The 18,731-nt window shown below is 39.7% G+C and overlaps 1 protein-coding gene across 1 annotated transcript in view; it reads left to right on the plus strand.

Annotated features, from left to right (window-relative positions):
* The first annotated feature begins 200 nt into the window (after nucleotides 1-200).
* LOC146579270 (uncharacterized) overlaps nucleotides 201-18,731 on the plus strand; it is a 30,327-nt gene continuing 11,796 nt past the window's right edge. Inside the window, exons 1-7 of the mRNA XM_085263049.1 lie at nucleotides 201-392; nucleotides 13,127-13,593; nucleotides 13,783-13,953; nucleotides 14,080-14,141; nucleotides 17,209-17,311; nucleotides 17,383-17,468; nucleotides 18,259-18,359. Of these exons, the coding sequence (XP_085119175.1) occupies nucleotides 13,303-13,593; nucleotides 13,783-13,953; nucleotides 14,080-14,141; nucleotides 17,209-17,311; nucleotides 17,383-17,468; nucleotides 18,259-18,359 (814 nt within the window). The 5' untranslated portion in view covers nucleotides 201-392; nucleotides 13,127-13,302. The remainder of the gene's footprint in view (nucleotides 393-13,126; nucleotides 13,594-13,782; nucleotides 13,954-14,079; nucleotides 14,142-17,208; nucleotides 17,312-17,382; nucleotides 17,469-18,258; nucleotides 18,360-18,731) is intronic.

Consider the following 18,731-nt stretch of genomic DNA (forward strand, 5'->3'; position numbering starts at 1 on the left):
AAACTCACTGAAAAAAGCTGTCACCCAGTGTGCTGCTTAACACTGATATGATGTGTTTTTATTTATTTTTCATAAATAAACATAACCATGAGAAGGGAAGCCTGACTGTTTGCCAAGGGAGGGGCTGTTTGAGCTTATCTGAGCTGCACACACGCACGCACCAGAGACAGCGCTTTTCCTTTCACCTGAGTAAACACGCATGCGCAGCGTTCGGGATCCCTACCTCCCTTTTCCTCTCTCCCTGCTTCTGTCAGTCCAGAACTTGGCTGCAAGCAGCACCCTTCATGTGGATGCGACCGGGATCAGTTGACATCGCTTTGCTGTATATTTGGACATTTTTTAAACGGGACTTTTGTATAGGAGCCGCAGCGCCGCTGAGTACGCGCAGTAGGGTGAGTTATATTAACAGAAAACTAACCGCTGGTTTATAACTAACTAAATTGATTTTAGTTTGCCAGAAATGTAACTTCAGAGCTGAATATAAGTTATCTGACAGACTAACGAGCTGTTTAATAGGGGGGGCGCTTTGCGCTAACCAGACTACATGCAAATTTCTGTAAATTCTTGGATCAACACAAACAGCCAGCGGCGTAATATTCCTATAATGATTAATTAAGTGGTGTTCAAACTTGACAGTGTTCCGGCATGGTTCATGTGATACTCACACTGACATTAATGTTTTAATCTGATATATTCACACCTTCACACCAATCATTTGGAGCAGGTGTAAAACTGTGTGAATAGCAGCTTTCCATTAAAATACATGTTACCTCACAGGGAAGTCAAAGTCCTGCACAGTTACGGTGTCCTGTGCCTTCACAGAGACGCCGTAACTGTGCTGCACACACATTGTTCAGTCAGCTGATGAAATGTGGAAAAATGCAGACCTGTTATTGAAACGGAGCTTTCCCCCCTCAGGCTGTTCATCCTGTGTTTTAAATGCAGGGTTCATTAAATGTAATCCTCCCACCTTAGCATTAAACTGGGCTGCTTGTGACCCCCGGTTTCGAGGTATACCGGTGGCTGGTGAGATTCTTTGGACTGAGCTTTTATTGGGGTTTCCCGGTATTCTGCTGTGCAGTGAGATTTCTGGAATATTCATTATGTTTGTGCTTTTAGTATCCTTGATAAGTTGATTGTTGGTCTACTGCCTTTGCTGTGGTTTTGGTGCAGTATTTAGAGTGTTTTCTGCAGTGTACTTGTGGTGCTTATGTCCCATAATATTTCTATAATGGTAATTTAGTGACAGTGAGGTTAAAGTGCTGCTGTTTCTTAGGATAAATATGCTCGGATACAAGAATACTTTAGCCCCACTTCAGTACTTCTAGTAGATCCAAAACAGTCATTGTTGCAGTCATAGCTGCTGTGACAGATTGGTGCATGTTGGTGCTTTTCCATGAGTGCTGTCACACTTTAATACAGTGAAATGCAGTCTGCTGTGGCTCTGGCTGCTTTCATTAATCATTAAACTGTTTTTTGTGTGATTAATTGTCTAGAACATGCCTTCAGATCCTTTTTTGTCCTTCATTTGATGGTTTTCTCTGAGGAAATAGACAAACTCAGCAGCGCATGTTTTAAATATATATCAAAAATGTTCATTTTTATAGCTGCTTCTAAATCATTGCCTATCACATCAATACATCTACCAAGCACTGGTATATAAAGAAAACCTCTTCAATTTATATATTAATACAAAAAATGAAACAGAAAAATCAGTTTTTAAGTCTTTGGTTGATATCTTTATTTTTTTAAACAACTATGTTACTTTTAGTTTATCCACTTTTTATAAGATTTCAGTAAACCAGACTACATTCAGAAATCTGTGAATTTAATCTTTTGTTATATAACAACTTGTGCCACCTGATTTTTGACCTTGCTTTACACTAAACGGAGTCTTCTAATAATATTCAAAATAGAAGGTTTATTTTTATTTTGTTTTTCTTTTGGTATTTATTGTGGTCTGAATTAAATGGTACCACTTCTAATAAACGAGCTTCGTCTTTTTAGGAGATATGTTTCAGTATGCTTCCGTTTAATTTGCTGCTTAGCGGTGCACACAGAATACAGCTTTGATTTATTTTGGATTCAGCACAGTCTCATGGTCAGATCTGCACCCTTGAAACCACCAAGCAGTTTTAAAATGTGTCAGAAAGTTTCTTTGAATCTCTAAGAACCTGTCCAACCTCTGTGTGATTACTGTACACACATCATTAATGTGAAGGTGCAGGGCTGTGAAAAAGGATTTGTTAGCTTCTCATTTCTTGGCTTTTAATATTAAACAAAAATGAGTAGTAAATACAAATGACGATTTCCTTTATTGGGGGAAAAATGATCCAAACCTACCTGATGGTAGGCGATGATCTAAAATATTTAAGTAAAAAAATATGCACAAACATAACAAATCAATAGATTTAATTCACAGCACTGTGCATTACATCCTGTCTTGTCCTTTTATCTGGATAATTTGTGTGCAGCAGACAAACAGCTGGTTCTCTGACCGAGCCTCCCCGCAGACTGTGGCCAGGCCTCGTTGCTCTCTCTGCGGGTTATGCGTTCCACCTGACCCCCTGACCTGCCAGGAGCTCCGGTGACGACACCACCGGGTGACATTTAACAAATGGGTTTCTGTTTGTCACCGTATGTCCTCGTCGCCGGGGTAACCCCAGAGACGAGGGATGCTCAGCCAGCTCTTTGCTTTGCTTGACCCTCCCCGACTGTAAAACACAGCGGTAAAGCTCTTCCTCAGATAAAGAAAGCAACCATCAGCCCATCAGCAGAGCCGTGAAAGAGATTCTCTTTTGTTAAAGCGTTTTTTTCTATTGCTTTGTTTTTGTTTTTGGCACAACGGAGCTCAAACCCACATCCAGAAGTGGAGCGTTTTTCATGCTAATGCTCTTTAAAAGCAGCTCAGATTCCTTTCCGAGACTGATCAGTGTGGGGGGTCCTTCTTCACCACCCCTCACAGCCATACAGACAAACACATGTGTTTACTGTTGTTTCCCGGCTCAATGAGACAGAGGCCTTCTGCTCATCAGCAGGTTTTACTGGGGTTTCCACGGTGACTAAGAGCGAGTCTTTGTGGCAGGTCTGCTGCGCGCTCTGAAATCATTTGTCCTGTTTTATAGTAACTGATCACTTCTCCTGTTGTAATGCCATTAGCTTGTTAATTGGATGTTGGACAAGTAAGGGGGATCATTTCTAAAACTGTGTTGGTGGTTTCTGTGTTACATGTACTGGTAATTCTTTTGCAGATTCTTGAATGGTTTACATATTTATGGATGCTTTTTCAGTTAAACTTTTGGTTATTTATTGGATGCTAGCAGCGATGTGTTTGTGATGTTTGAGGACTTTATTTCTAAAGAGAGAGTAGCATTGTGTTTGCAGGGCGACGATGGCGGGAACACAACATATAAGGAAACCAAGGGAATTTATATTTATAATTTGTTATCATATAAGTGTATATATACATGCATCATTATAGATTTATGGTTAGTGTCCAAGTATTTAAAAGTGGTTTCAGTGAAAAATGATGGTTCATTTTTACGAGTACATTCTTGGACAGTTTGTTCTTCTACTTCTGAAACACTTCCTCAACACTTTTGGACTCGGTGGTTTCAGGAGGGCTTCAAATTCTCTTCTTCCACCCTGAACCTCATATATTTAGTGTGACAGCGCAGTCCGCCGACCTGCTGCTGTAATCCTCAAACTGAGGCGTTAGATCTGTCAGTGCTGGAGAAAGTGTGGGAGCTAATCTGTCAGACTGCTGAGCAACAACCAGCCATCCTGTAAACCTACAGAAATCACAGGAGGGAGGACAAATACGTATGTATTTAAAGCCTGCTGTGACTCACATGTTGCAGTCTGGAGCAGTTTCCCCTCCATTTTCTGTTTAATTTAGCCCTCAGAGCTGTGGCAACAGCTTCACAATGATGCTGTCAGCTTGCTCATCACACTGTACCAACAGCCTGTAATTATCTCAATATGTTTTTCTTTTTTTATCTCTGCGATTGTCATTACATCGGCTGTTTCAGTCCACAGGCACGCAGAGCCGAGAGGAATTTGGCTTTCTTTAATAATCAGAAACAACTCTGTGCCTACAAATTAAACCTATTTATATTGCGTTTTTTAGCAAGTGAATTTGTTCAATTTGCACATTAAAGGTGTGTTTAAAAAATAATAATTGCAGAGGCATCAATAAAAGTTTCTCTGAGGAAGAATTTAGTTAATCAGTATAAATCTGAAATGGCGAACAGCAGCTGGAGTACAAAGACAAATAAAGACAGCCTATTATATAGGCTAACTTTTTATAGATGTTATAATTAGAAAGGCTATAATTGTGAAAGCTGCTTTTTAATTATTTGTCAGTAAAATCAGGAGTTTTGTAGGTAAACAAAACTGTAACATTATGCATTTAAATCACCTGAAAATGACGCAACAGCAGAGATGATCAAACATCTAGTGATTTAAAAAAAAATGTTAACATCAATTACTAATAAAAAAAAAAATAAACACATACATAAGCTGTCAGTTTGTGCACAAATAACAAATAATGCAACAATCTAATTAAAAATATCAATAAAATCAAGTTAAATCAGACGATCTCGCTGGATTCAGAAGTAGCACCAAGCAAACGTGGTTAGCATAACATAAACAGGCTTGTGTACAGTAAATTGCATTATTGAACAATTGCACGAAGGTGAAAATGTGGGGAAAAGTCATCTGTGATGGTGCTATGATCCACTCTTCGAGCAAAACATGGAGAGAAACCAGAAGAGATGGCCTGTATAAATGCATCACCTGCAGAAACTCAGGCAGACGTGCAGATTTTCATGTGCAGACATTCGGCTTTATTGGAAACTCTCTGAGCTCAGCCTCGGTGTCAAACCACCGGGGGATTAGAGCGCCTTATTTGTCGCGGTTCCTTCAGCAAACCAGCACTTATTTTGTCCATTCTCACAAACACTTCACATTAAGATGTCAGTGAGATATTTTTTTCCACAGAATAGCTGAAAAAACAAAAATCTTTTGCGTTTTGGAACAAAATAACCCTCAACATGACAACGCTGACGGCACTGAGCTGAAAGAAAGTCTCGGCCCTGATATTAAAGTCTCGCCTGCCTTTTTTCTGAGATCTGTGTCAGACTGGAACTACATCCCTGCACATTTACTGGCCTTAAACTCTTATCCAGTTTGACAGAGTTGGAAATGTTCTGTCCTTCATCAGTCGCGCACATTCGCCATGTTTAAGGTTATTAATTTGTTTGTTTGTGTCCATCGATCCAGATCGACTTCCTCCCCCTATAATCACACAGGACACTTAGTTGGTTTGCTTCTCTGCTGTTTATTAGAACAACTAGAGGATGTTTTCACTACTTCACCCTGAAACATAAGGGCCTAGCATGACTGTGTTAAGCTAACAGTGTTACAGCAACAGTGCTAACCACTGTTGCCCAAGCTAGTATGACTGGGACAGCATGGTGGAGCAGTGGTTAGCACTGCTTGCTCTGTGGTCAGCACCCCCCAGAAAGAAGGTCCTGGGCTCTTTCTGTGTGGAGTTTACAGGTTGTCACCGTGTTAGCGTGGGTTCTCTCCAAGTACGCCGGCTTCCTCCCACACTCCAAAGACATGTCGTTAGTCAAGTTAGGTTAATTGGCGATTCTAATTTACCCATAGGTGTGAATGTGAGTGTGAATGGTTGTCTGTCTCTCTGTGTTAGCCCTGCAACAGAATAGCCACCTGTCCAGAGGGTACCCTGCCTCTTGCCCTATGGTAGCTGGGATGGGCTCTAAGGATAAGCGGGTGAATGCATGGATGGAAAACAAAGGAATTTTCTACAAATGCAATTATATGTATCAACACTGAAACATTCATTAAAGTTAGGCTAACCTTAAAAAAGTAAACAATATATCAGTACAACTGTACTTCCAGTTAGTATCTGTGGAAAAGCTAAAATCTAGGATTGGATAAGTGGAAGAGAATGAATGGATGGATTAACATGACTGCTGACTGTATCCAGCGAGCAGTGGTTTTGAGAGCTACCTTTCTAAGAGACACACTTAAGGTGTGGAGCTTGTTTCACATGTTCATAAAGTTTACAGTCGCTGCAGTGAGTTAAACAGCTCAGTGTGCAGCGTGTGGCTGTTATCTGAACGCAGCTGCATGAACCTGACAGACAACAAAGTTTAATTTGATATTTTAATCAAAGGATGTTGGAGACAGTGACGCTCTGGCGTCCATCCTGATGATCTCGGTGTCATCATCTGCTGGTTATTAATATCTTGTTAAATGGCATGAGTCACTGTGAATTAGTCACCACCAGCACTGTGTGTGTGTGTGTGTGTGTGTGTGTGTGTCTGAGCATTTTAGTTCATGTTATTTGTTCAGTTAAATGTTTGCATGCTCTCTGTCTTTTGTTCATCTGTTCTGTGACAGAGGGAAGGTCAGATGAATTTGTGTAAATATTTGTCACACCATTATTTTGCAGACAGGTTTGTGGGAACTTTTGTGTGTCTTTGTGTATCCGTGTTTTACTGTAGACTTGCACTGCCGTTTAGGCCTCCCAGCTTGGCTGCATGTCTTTTCCAATGTAAATCAGTGACTCTCATTCAGAAGTCATAGTGGGAACTGTTATGATGAGGCGTTATTGCAGAAGTCATTTAGTGTTTTATTACCTCACTTCAAGTATAAACTGCAGTCTCTTAACATTCTCAAAGACGCCCCATGCGTAGGCACAGCAGCAGGCCAACAGCTGTCAGCAAATCCACTTTCAGATCCCAGACTTTAAAACGAGAAGAACAAGTTGAGGTGCCTTTAATGTCGGCTCCAACACCACTGCACTCAACAAGTGTTTAGTGGTCTAAGTGGATCCTCAAATCCTTAAATGTTCTAAAACCCCCCAAATTATGAATGAGGTCTGGTGTTGTTTAATCAAAGTCTGTTGGATCACAGAAAGGGACAGCAGGGATACCTCAGCATATCATAGAGCATAACAATGAAACTCCCAGCCAATGAAGGAGGCCGGGAGTTTGCTCCCAGAGAGATTTCTGCGTCTCCTTTGTTTGACTGTGACACTGAGCAGCCTTTAAAGTTTCACTGCTCTCATGCAGCTGCCACGCCAGAATTAAACAGCAGCTCTGAGAGTGGAAGAACAAACACAAACTCACGAGCTTAAAGACGTACTACAACATATACAATATACTTGATCTGTAGTTCTTTGTGGATCTTTCACCTCCCCTCTGATGATTTCTTTGACTGGAGTAGGCGGGGCTCCTCAGTCCATTTAGACCAGAAGAAGAAATAATGGATCACATGAAAGGCAGGCCCGTCTTTTGTGAGCACGCTCAGAGCCTGGTGCAGGAAGCCTGGGGTAGCGAGAAGCTCTGTTGTGGTGCTCAGCTGTGCCCGGCCGTGTCGAGCTTCATAGTACACACAAGATTGCAAACACAGTACTCTATGTTTGCCTCACGGGCACTAACATGACCACACTAGACTCTTTAAATACAGACGCAAGTACTCTTAAATTGTACTTGAATCTAAAATTGTCAAAATTGTGAATGAAGTCTGGTGCAGTTTCATGGACACTCAGAGTTGAGACAAAGTCCAGCTGGAAGACTTGCTGCTTAAATGATGAGTTTAAGTTTCCAGTGTGTGACCAGTGAGGTTAATTGTTACCCACATCCAGACCGCCCCGTTCCACCAGCTCTCTGCTTATTATTCACTCAGACGTCGTCTCTGTACTCTGATGTGACCAAAGCAGCGAGTTACTCGTCGGGAAATCATTAGATGAAGAAAAAAAGGAGGAGGAGAGATTTTTCATGGTGGATCAGAGTCTCTGTCAGTTACTCATTCACACTTTGTCTGAGCCGAGCTCTCTCTCTCTGCTTCGGTATTGAGGTCAAGCCGACTCTACTGGAATCTGGAGCAAATGCTAGAGCTGGATGTATGGAAAGATCATAAGTGGGTCAGCCGAGAAAGGCAAACTAAGAAGGAGCGTGCAGCCACTAGAAGGGTTTTCTGAATGAGTGCGCTTCACTCACGCAGTGGATCTCCCAGCTTTCGATAGCACCTGGGGCCATTGGTGCGGATTTAAAGTAAGGCTTTTTATAGCCATTATTAAATAACCATTACACAGGCTGACTCAGGTTCATGTTCCCCAGAGGATGAGCCCCATACTGACCTTTCTCCAGTGCCACGATGGGGTTCACACTTGTGATTTTTATTCAAATAAATTTGTATATAACACATTTAGACACTAAATGTAAATCGGGGGATGCTTTCATCACTCAGATCACCTCCTGCACAACTTATTAATCTTCTTGTTTATTTATTTATTTTGTTCCTGGATTTATTTTTGGCTCGTTTTTTGTGTTCTTTTAAATTTACATTTTTCAGTTTGTTTCATTTTGTGAGTGATTTGTTTCTCTGTTTGTATTTTATATTTATGACTCTTTTATTGTTGTTATTAATATTTTGTTTTACTTTTTGGGGGATTTATTTGATTACTTTGTTGCTGTTTTTGTTTATTTTCAGTTATATTGTCACCTTGTTGCTATTTTTATGTCTCATTTGTTTATTTGTTTTTTAAAATATATCTGTGGATAATTTGTGTCTCTTTGTGGCTGTTTTTCTTTTTTGTTTCTTAGCAGCCTTTTTCCATGTCTTTGTCTCTGTACATTTAGTTTTTCTTTTTGTAGCTGTTTGAGGATTGTTGTTGCTGTTTTTCTGCATGTTTTACTATCACAGTCACCTATTGGTACCTGCCATGGTGACCTATGTTTGTTTATTTGTGACATTTTACTTTTTATGGGTGATTTTGTGTCTCTTTGTGGTTGTTTTGATCAGCTGTATGTCTTTTTTCTTTATGTGCACTTTTTTGTTTTAATTGTTTTCATTTTTTTTAAATCGGCTTGTGGCTGTTTTTTATCCATTTGTCTGAATCTTCTTCTTTTTGTGCATTGCTGTTTTTGTGTCTGTCTTTGAGGTATTATACTATTTGTTGGGCTATGCTAACGCTTTGTGGTCTTTAAGTCACATTGTTTCTGTGATTTTTATTTTTTTGTGAATATTTTCTGCTACCTTTTGGGTAGTTTGTGTTCATTTATTGCTTTTTGTGTCTATTTGTTAATGTTTTCTGTGTCATTGTTAAACATTTTGGGTTTTTTGGTCATTTTGCATCTGTTTGTAGCTTTTTTGTGGACTGTTGTAGTTCTTTGCATGTGGCTATATTTCCTGTTTGTAGTTTCCTGTTCTTGTTACTGTAGTTGGTCTTTATGGCTTTTTAATGCCACGTTAAAGTCATGTTTTTGTTTTGTTGTCATCCATTTACATTTTGCGTTTTTTCCGCGCTTTCTTTATCTCTGGAGCTGTTCTGCTCTTATTTTTGTTGATTTGTGTGAGTGTGGCCATTCTTGTTTGTACTTTTGTGGCTCCTCCTCTACCGCACAACCCCATTGTCCAATTAGAAACCTTCATGAGAACCAGGTCAACAGTTTGGCATTTTTGCATTTTGAGTTATGTGATTGGACCTCATCATCACTCACATTTTAAATCAACTGCCTGAAACTGTTTAAAGAGAGAAAGTTGTCAAAATGTTTTGTTTGTGGTCCTTTGAGGATGAAGAGATGCGAGAGAAAAAAACAGATCTCAGGGTGTTCAGGAGAAAAGGATAATGTATGTGTAGTTTTAACACACGTGCACATCGTGACCTAAATGTGTTCTCTGCCAAGTATACAAACTGTCATTGTTTGTGTTACCATGACAATCAGCAATACTATGACTAGTTGCACAGCCGTGCATGCCGACCCAAACCCCCATGCTTCTGCAACTGAAAAACACTAACGACACCAAATAAGTAAAGCAAAGCCAGCACATCACGTTTTTACTGGAAAGTTTGCTGCTCACAGCAACATTAGTTTCTTAATAATTTTTGTTCATTTGTGGGTTTCATTTATTTGATTTTATTACATTTATAAAATGTTATTAGATTTAATTTATTAAAATTAATAAATATATTTTCATTTGTTACATTTTTAATAAAATAATAATCGAAATATAAATGTTTTTAAAATACAAGATATGCTCTAGGAAAACAAATAAAACAAACAAACAACTAACTTAATATCCCGAGAGATTAAAGAAAATATTTTTCTCATTTTTGACTAATTGTAAACATTTACACACAATCAACATAAATGAAATTTGGCTGAAAAACAATGTTGTGAGATTAACTTACGTAACACACTCATCTCTAATTCAACAGCAGGAAGTGTGTATCTCTGTCGACATGTATCCAGAACTTCACACTGGGGAATCTTGTATGTATTAAATAATTCATTCGTGGGCTTCCTGCCGGTGCTGTCAAAAACGCCAAAGGAGTTGTTATTAGAAAAACTGCAATTAGCAATGCTCTTCATCATGGTGAGTAAGAGTTACATTAACCATGAAGTTTTCTGCTCAGTCCGGAGAGGAATAAACATCTAAACCAGAATTCACCGTAGTTTATTCAATAACTGTTATTTCACTCAAAACCACAAATGTCAATAAGGATTAAAAAAAAGAAAAAGTGGGCTCGATCCTTAGTGTCTAAATGAATGCTAAACCTAGGCTTTGCATCAATCCTTGTACAGTAATAGAACAACAAAGGTCCAGTGCCATGATGATAATCAGGTGAACAAAACGGTTAGTGGGATTCCTGCTTTGGAGAGAGGTCCACTCAGTAATTGTGATATTTTACTCAAAATCAAAAATTTCAATCTTATTTTACTGCTAGGAAAGTTAGACAATCATCTAAACCTTAGGATTCATCCTCCTTAGAGGAACTCGATTTTACAGCAATCAGTTTCCAGTAACATATCCTGAGATACTTTGGTGGTTTTGATTGCAATAAATCCCACGATGATGGTAGACATGTTGAGGACCGAAGTTTAATAGTTAAGCAGCACATGGCAACACTATGGTGGTGCTACAGAAAAACAAAGAGAATTAATAAAATCAGTAGGATTGATATGCTGGAGAATGTGAATGTCTCATCCATATTCAGTGCAATCCATTTAACAGTTGTAGAGAGATTCCACTCAAAACCACAAATGTTAAACCAGGGGGGAGATACTGCTGGAGGAAGGATTCACCCTCTGGGGAACATGAACGTCTAAGCCAGATTGTACAGCAATCAATCTACAGCATTAGTTGAAACAACAATAATCCTGTTCATGGTGGTCCTAGGAATAAAAGGCAGTGGGAGGGGAAAAAAGTCAAGAAGATTCATCCTCTGAGGAGCGTGTATATCTAAAGCGCATTCAATTAAATTTTATTTATATAGCATCAAACCTTACTTATGTCACTCAAACCCCAAAAACCAGCAGGATTCATCCTCTGGGGGACTTCAATGTCTGAACCAGACTCTTCATTTATTAGATAGGTCACAATATATTCAATTTCTAAGCATACCTTTGTACAGCAGATGCTTTGACATCCAGGTGAGGCTGGTGATGTTTGAAGAGAAGGAGGTCGGAGAACTGCTGGAGGTGTTTAATTGTTTGAAAAAACAAACACAACAATTTTCAATGGAGGAAAAAGGCTTAACAAAAACGGTAGAAACACATACACGACTCAAAAGCAAATGTTTAACTTTATAAATGTTTAATTGCTTTTCATGTAATTACACTCACACACCCACAGTATGAATAATACAGATGAATGTCAGCATGAGACCAACATGCTTACGTGCCAAAGTCATTTTTCTCTCTGCAGCAGCTTTTTACATTTTGCATTCCAGTGAACACGATTTCTCCTATTAGTCCTATCACAGTGACACTGTTTGTTGATTATTGTCGTACCAAATATAAAAAATGCTCTCAGCTTACTTGAGGTTTTCTTTCTTAATTACCCAATACAAAGAAAAAGTAATTTTCTTATAGTCGACATGCGTCCTAAAATTCCAGATATTTCCTTCAACAGTTGGTGGAGAGTTAAAAAACCTTATATTGGACTTGGAGTTGATTGTGTAATGCACGTAATGTGTGTAATGTTTATCTGTGTGTATCTTTTTGCTTAGCTCTTTGGCTATGTAAAGAGAAAGATTATAGAAATTATAGAGATTATAGAAATTCAGCTACAGGCAGACCTTGCAAATATAAAATAACAGGCATAGCTCTATCACATTGGCACCACGTGGAGGTCAAACACTGGTTTATTTGAAAAGTTATCATGAACAGGAAAGAGAACATCAGCTGAGATTATTGTAAAAAGGAAGAAGTGCAAAAAAATTGTCAAAGATCAAAAAACGGTAGCTTCAGAAACACAGACCCAGAGAACGGCTAGTGTCTCCTTGAATGGTAGCGAGTGGTTGTTAGAGCTTGCTGGTTGTCACTTGTTTCATTCAGTCGTAAAGCACCAAAAACAAACCTGTCATTGCTTTAGTCAAAAGCCAATACAATAACTTGTCTGCAAATGCTTGCCAACCTCTACTTTGAAAACCACTGTTTCTGTTTTATTTATTTTTTTGCTGTTTGGTGAATAGTTGGTGAGTAATTCCAGACAAGTCATCGTCTTCCAGTGCATAAATGCCACTGCAGCAGTCCTCTGAGAGTCGAGTCGAAAGCACCTTTCAGCAACCATTAGCCAAACAGCTGGGGAATACATATTTTTGCAGTGGGTTATTGGCCGGTCTCTTTACTTTGTTCTTTTGCAATAACTTGATTAGTTATTGAAGTTTTTCCCATAGAATAAATATAATCATTTGATATCCACACCTGGCTTTGGACTCTCAATTTTGAAGTCTCACCAGTTGTTAGCACGTCGGCTGCTACCATGAGATTTAGTTGGAGCCAGAAGTGGACATGTCTATTGGTACTGTAAGGTTGAAAATGTAATGTGGGAGTTTGTGTGGCTTGACTCCCTCTTGGAACCAGCCTCAAATGGCCGTTGGTGGATGGGCAATGAACTGCATTTCTCTCACAAACGTGGAACTGCTGCGTCTGTAAAATGTGTTTTCTACTGTAAACTCAAAATTTGTTTCTGGTTCTCCTTATGGGTCAAAAAGATTTTGTATATTTAGATTTAATAACAAGCTTAGCTAATTCTCTCACTTAAAGCTAACATTAATTTTCTCCTTTCTTTTGCTTACCAGCATCTTTAGATCTCGTAACCTGACCTTGGTGTCATCCGATGTTTCAAATGCTATGACCCATCTTCATCCTCGTAACTATACCCTTCACAATGGTCAGTTAATCGGCCCACTGATCTTACAGTCTGCCTCCAAACCCACCATCTCCCCTGTCCTCGACTGCCCCATCAGCAGCAGGGATGCATGTGATGGGCAGCGTCTCGCAGGCCACTGGGAGCCAAGATTTCTCTGTCCAACAAGAGGATGTAGCTGTTACCGTGACAATGTCTCTCCCTTCTCCTCCTCGTCCTCCATCGAGGTATGCTGACATAGAAGATAAGCAGATGAAATCACCTGACATTCCTCCACCACCTCCCCCACCTCCTCCTCCCCTACTGCCTCTGCCACCAGAGCTTGGACACCCCGCTGGTGGGCTGAAGAAGAAAAGGAGGGTGAGGAGTTTTTTCTGGAAAACGATTCCAGAGGAGCAGGTAGAGTTCCTGCTTTACATTTGTCTCGGCACATTGTTTTAACATATATATTTTTAATATATATTACATTGTTTTACTTACTGGCAAACGTAAATGATGACTAAGCACCTCTCTGAAAACGCTTGAGTCCAAAGAGAAATCGAGCACTTTCATAAAACGGCTATTACATTACTAAAGTCTGTGTCTCAGGTAAAGGGACGGCTCAACCTATGGACTCAAGGCCAAGTGAAACAGAAATACGAGATTGACGCTCAGACTGTCGAAGAGCTGTTCGGTCAACATGACGGTCAATCAAAAACCCTGGCAACGCCCGCCAGGGGAGGGAAAACCAGCAGCTCATTTAGAGAGACAAAACAGGAGGTGTGTTTTTGATGCAGGGCTGCGTGTGCTGCTGTTTGTTGAAGGCATGGGAGATGGAGTGAAGTGTGTGTGACAGTTTCCACCAGGGCTTTGACCTCAGATTGACCCTCTCTCTCTCACACTCAGGTTTCCATCCTAGATGCTAAGCGAGGGATGAACATTGCAATTTTTCTCAAACAGTTCAAGAGGTAAATAATCTCACTTGATCTTGAGCATGATCTCACACACACACACACACACACACACACACACACACACACACACACACACACACACACACACACAGTTTAACCCAACATGAAAACATAGAGACAAAGACAAAATATGTTTTTATGTATTTGGTTGTTCATTGCTGCCTCTGTTTGATTTCCATGATAAGAAGCATCAGAGCATCGAACTGATAATTTCTGACTGTTATGTCGAGTGGATTAAGTTATGATAGGCAAGCTTTCACTTTAAAGGTCACGGATTTGATTCCCAGAGAAAAGAAGAAAAGGAAAGTCATGAACAGGAATGCTAAATGCAGACAGTGTTGTCATGTCGGTGTTTGTTGAGAATAATGTGGGTATGACACAGCATGACTATGACAAAATGACTGTCAGACGGAGATGGGGATTTTATTAGCTGATGGCGTGTCACAAAGCGATGCTGTATTGTAGTGTGTTTCCTCACCATCATCCTGAAGTGTTGAATAAACAAATGTGGTGATGTGGGCAGGTTATACTTGATTGAATACACACTACAGTCATGTGACCATATGTCAGATTAGAGGAAAAGACTGACGTATACGGAGATAATACAACAAGGGACGCAAGAGATGAAGCGAGCAAAATGACAACAATCAAATTCAAGTTGACCAAAAAAAGAGATGTAAAATAATAACTTAATGGAATGTGAAGGTTCTCAGTCATCTGCGTCATCGTAGTCTAAGGAGCTTAAAAAAGGACTTGAGCTTAGTTGAAGACCTTTTTTTTTTTTTTTTTTTTTTACCTCTCATCCGAGAAGCTTCTATCGTCTGTCCATCTGTATCTAAAGGACAAAGGTCACTCTTTCGAGGATATCAATGTTAGCATTTTGGACAGAGAAGACTGTTTGAAAGAGGAGTAAAATAATTCATCTATGTCCACTGTGAGCGACCGTCTTTGAACAGAGGCGGTGGTTTACGACACCAACTGTCTGCCATCTATAATCCAGTTCTGAGATCCCTTCCCAGACGCCTTAACGCCCACTCACATCCTGGGCCATCTGACCTCAGGAAATCACACGATGGGGTGGGGTCAGGTTTCACAATGAGCTCACCTGAAACCCTGGCTGATTGTGACCTACACCAGTTTTCACACCTTGGCTCATGTGATTAGGTAGAGGATCATTAGGGGGTCCTTTGTCCCTCTTGGGGGGAAACTCCCATAGGGCTTAAAATCTGGGACCCTCCACCAATCGCTCTTAGAACTGAAGAAGCTTCTCGGATGAGAAGTGAAACGTCTTCAAGGAAACTTAAAGAAGTCCAGACGCTTTTCTTTCCAAGCTCCTTAGAATAACTTAATGGATATAAACTGATCTTAAATTGACAAATGACAAACTGTCTAAACAAAGATTTAAATTCATAATGAAGAGCTACAGAAGTGACAGAAAATAACTACAATGTCATTGATTATTGACTATTATTAACAAAAAGATTTAAACCGACAACAAAGAGGCTGAGAGATGCAAAATAGCAATAAGAAGAATTAAACCACTTGAGGAGAAAAGAAGAAAAATGAGAATGGTGTAACCTTGTGACAAAGGAGGCCAAATGGCTGAAAGTGAACTTAACTTGCATGAAGAGGTGCAAAGTGGCAATAAAGGGGTGTAAAATGGTTAAAAAGATGCAAAATAGGTGCAAGGCAACCTAGGTTAGCCATGAAAAGATACAAAATGAAGACTGAGAAACTAAAATTGATCACGAAGAGAAAAAACAGTGACGAAGGGAAACGAAATGAGAATACGAGGAAATGCGAAATTGTTACAAGCATACATAATTTGATGACAAAAAGATGAAAATCTCTACAAGAGCGATTAAATAGAAATAAAGAGATACAAAATGGTAACGAACAGGCATAAAGTGGCTACAAAGGGACATAAAATGAACAAAAAAAGCGTACAAAATGGGACAAAACAGCAAGAAAGTGATATCCTACATTCAAATCAAAGCACAGCGCTGCTCCAGTGAGACACTAAACAGCTCGGCTACACCGCAGTTGTGGTTTGTGTGTCCTTGAGCCTGACGTCTTAATCCTCTGTAGGAGGGTTGGTGGTCTTGTCCCCAGGGGCCTGCTGTCTTGTAACCCATTCATGGTAAGGTCACCGCAATGCTGCTTGACAGAATTACTGCATTTATATTGTTCATAGATACGTATTCATGAAGCTTTAATGTAGTTCAAAGAATGAAAAAACTTGCTTTATCTAAACCTCCCTTCACCTTTTTTACATTTATACCTCACTGAGGATTTTACATCTTCACCACAGCTTAATATAGAGATAGGAAGTCACGTAAAAAGTGTCCACAAGGTGAGTCAGTTGGCTAAGCTTAGAGAATGTATTGAATGAATGTGCTGAATCATTCAGGTCACCATGTTGAGACTTAGTGCTTACCAAACACACTGAGGGACATACAGGCATGTGGGAGACGGAGAGCAGGAATGTACAGCAACTATACCTGAAATCAATTGGAGAAGAATCTGAGTTTTGTGCAAGAAAGTTTCTATCTCCTGACAACAGTACAATAAGTTAAATTTTGAGTTTTTGAGTTTCTCTTCATCCACTGTGTAGGTTAAAATAAACTGGACGTGTATCGGCACTGAAGTTAATTAGTTAAAGAAGTTATTTTGTCCATTTTATTTTACTTTAAGTAACAGGGAAGGTGCTTCCAGTCAACAGAAAAATAACTATAAATGTCGTCTCAGGCTAATTCCTGAATGAATATATAACATTGTTTCAATGTTGAAAATGAAATTATCATTTAAAAGCAAAAGGTTGGAGTTCACAAAGTGATAAAACTGTCTTAAATTATTCATTTTCTTGTTTGAATTTTAACCTGACAGAGTGAACTGAGTGTACCTTGTACGTGTGCAGATGGTAATTAAATCTCTGTGGGGGGAAAACCCAGATCAGCTTAGTGTAATGTTATTTTGATGCCATTTTAATTCTTAACTTCAGCACGAGTGTTTGTTTTTTATATCACTGCTCACACTAAATTTAAACATCTTCTTCCTCCAGGTCCAATGAGACTATAGTAGATGAAATCTGCCATGGCAACAGTGAGGCTTTTGGGGTGGAGCGTCTGAGAGAAATGCTGAAACTGCTGCCAGAGTCTGAAGAGGTGAGACACACACACACACACACACACTGATGTGTTTTTTTTATCTGATCCATCTTTTTGCACTCATGAAGGTGAAGAAACTGAAGGCACACCGCGGCGAAGTCTCTCAGCTCTCATTGGCCGATTCCTTCATGTACCGGCTGATTCAGGTGCCCAGGTGAGCGCTGAACTTTTACTTAGTTATTCAGATTTATGCTGCGTTCAACTTTCACTGCAAGTTTCAGAAATTAGAATTAAACTTTTATGATCTTTTTTTTTAACATTTCCGATATTCATGCAAGATCCATGAAACAGTTTTACACTGAAAATGCTTCCACTGTCTGTACAGTTTCACCGTTGCATTCACTGAAATACTGCACCAAAACAGTACATTTTTGTAGTACTTGTACTTGTATACTTACAACATTAAACATAAATACTTTTACTGGCTGTACAGTGGTTACTTTGAATTTTTGAAAACATGATGCACTGGTGTGAAACAGTGTTGGGTAAAAGTGGCCTGTGTACCAGCTCTAGCTCTAAGTGGGGGAAAATGTTTTTGTATCACTAAACAGGACCTTGTGACAGTTAACAGAGCTGACTCAGTGACTCAGGAATCATAACCGTTAATGCATCAATTTGTGCTCAACAAAACAAACAAATGTTAGTAAGTAGCTGCTGCTGGAGCGCTGGTAATGTGACATCTGCCTTCAGATCATTTCAAAAACATCAAGCTGAATCAATTACATGCCTGCAGCTCCCCCACACACCAATAACAACATCTCCTTAATGAGATGCGCTAAAAATAGTCCCACAGTTCAAACTAATTGCCAGCTGCTGGTATACAGTTACTACGAGAGTATGTAAAGTAGTAGCATTAGCTGTATTTAGTGATGTGTACCAGCTTGGACGCAAAATAAAAATGTATTAATCAATTCATTTTCACCCCTCTCTCTCTCGGTCTGCAGTTACACAGTCCGCATTGAATCCATGCTCTTAAAGGAGGATTTTCCGGCAGCGTGCGAGGCCATGAAACGGGACATTAAGATCCTTCGCGCCGCCATCAAAGGTAACACGCTCGCAGCATCAGCGGCACACGGATGAGCTGCTCTCTGCGTGCAGCCGCTGTTGGGAGCTCACACAGGCCACAGCTCTGCTTTCTCTTCTCTTACTTATTGTCTCAGTGTCAACGCAGAGCAGAGAAGGACCAGAACCAACACTGAGTGTGTTACAATGTTTTATTCCTTACCACAAGCAAATGTGCTGCAGGAGGCAGGTAGAGATTGTGTGGCCAGACTGCTTCTATCTGTGTTGTATGAACTGAAATTACTGAGAGAATGGCATGAACACCAACGATGGTGGTGGAGCTGTAAAACTTTTTAGAGCAAACTCATCAACTTTTTTAAATTAATTTTACATTTTAAAAAAAAAGTAACGTTTG

This window comes from Mchenga conophoros, linkage group LG3 (assembly GCF_057382185.1).
Source record: "Mchenga conophoros isolate Kocher_MC1m ecotype Shallow Benthic linkage group LG3, M_conophoros_male_GT1.1, whole genome shotgun sequence".
NCBI classification, from domain to species: domain Eukaryota; kingdom Metazoa; phylum Chordata; class Actinopteri; order Cichliformes; family Cichlidae; genus Mchenga; species Mchenga conophoros.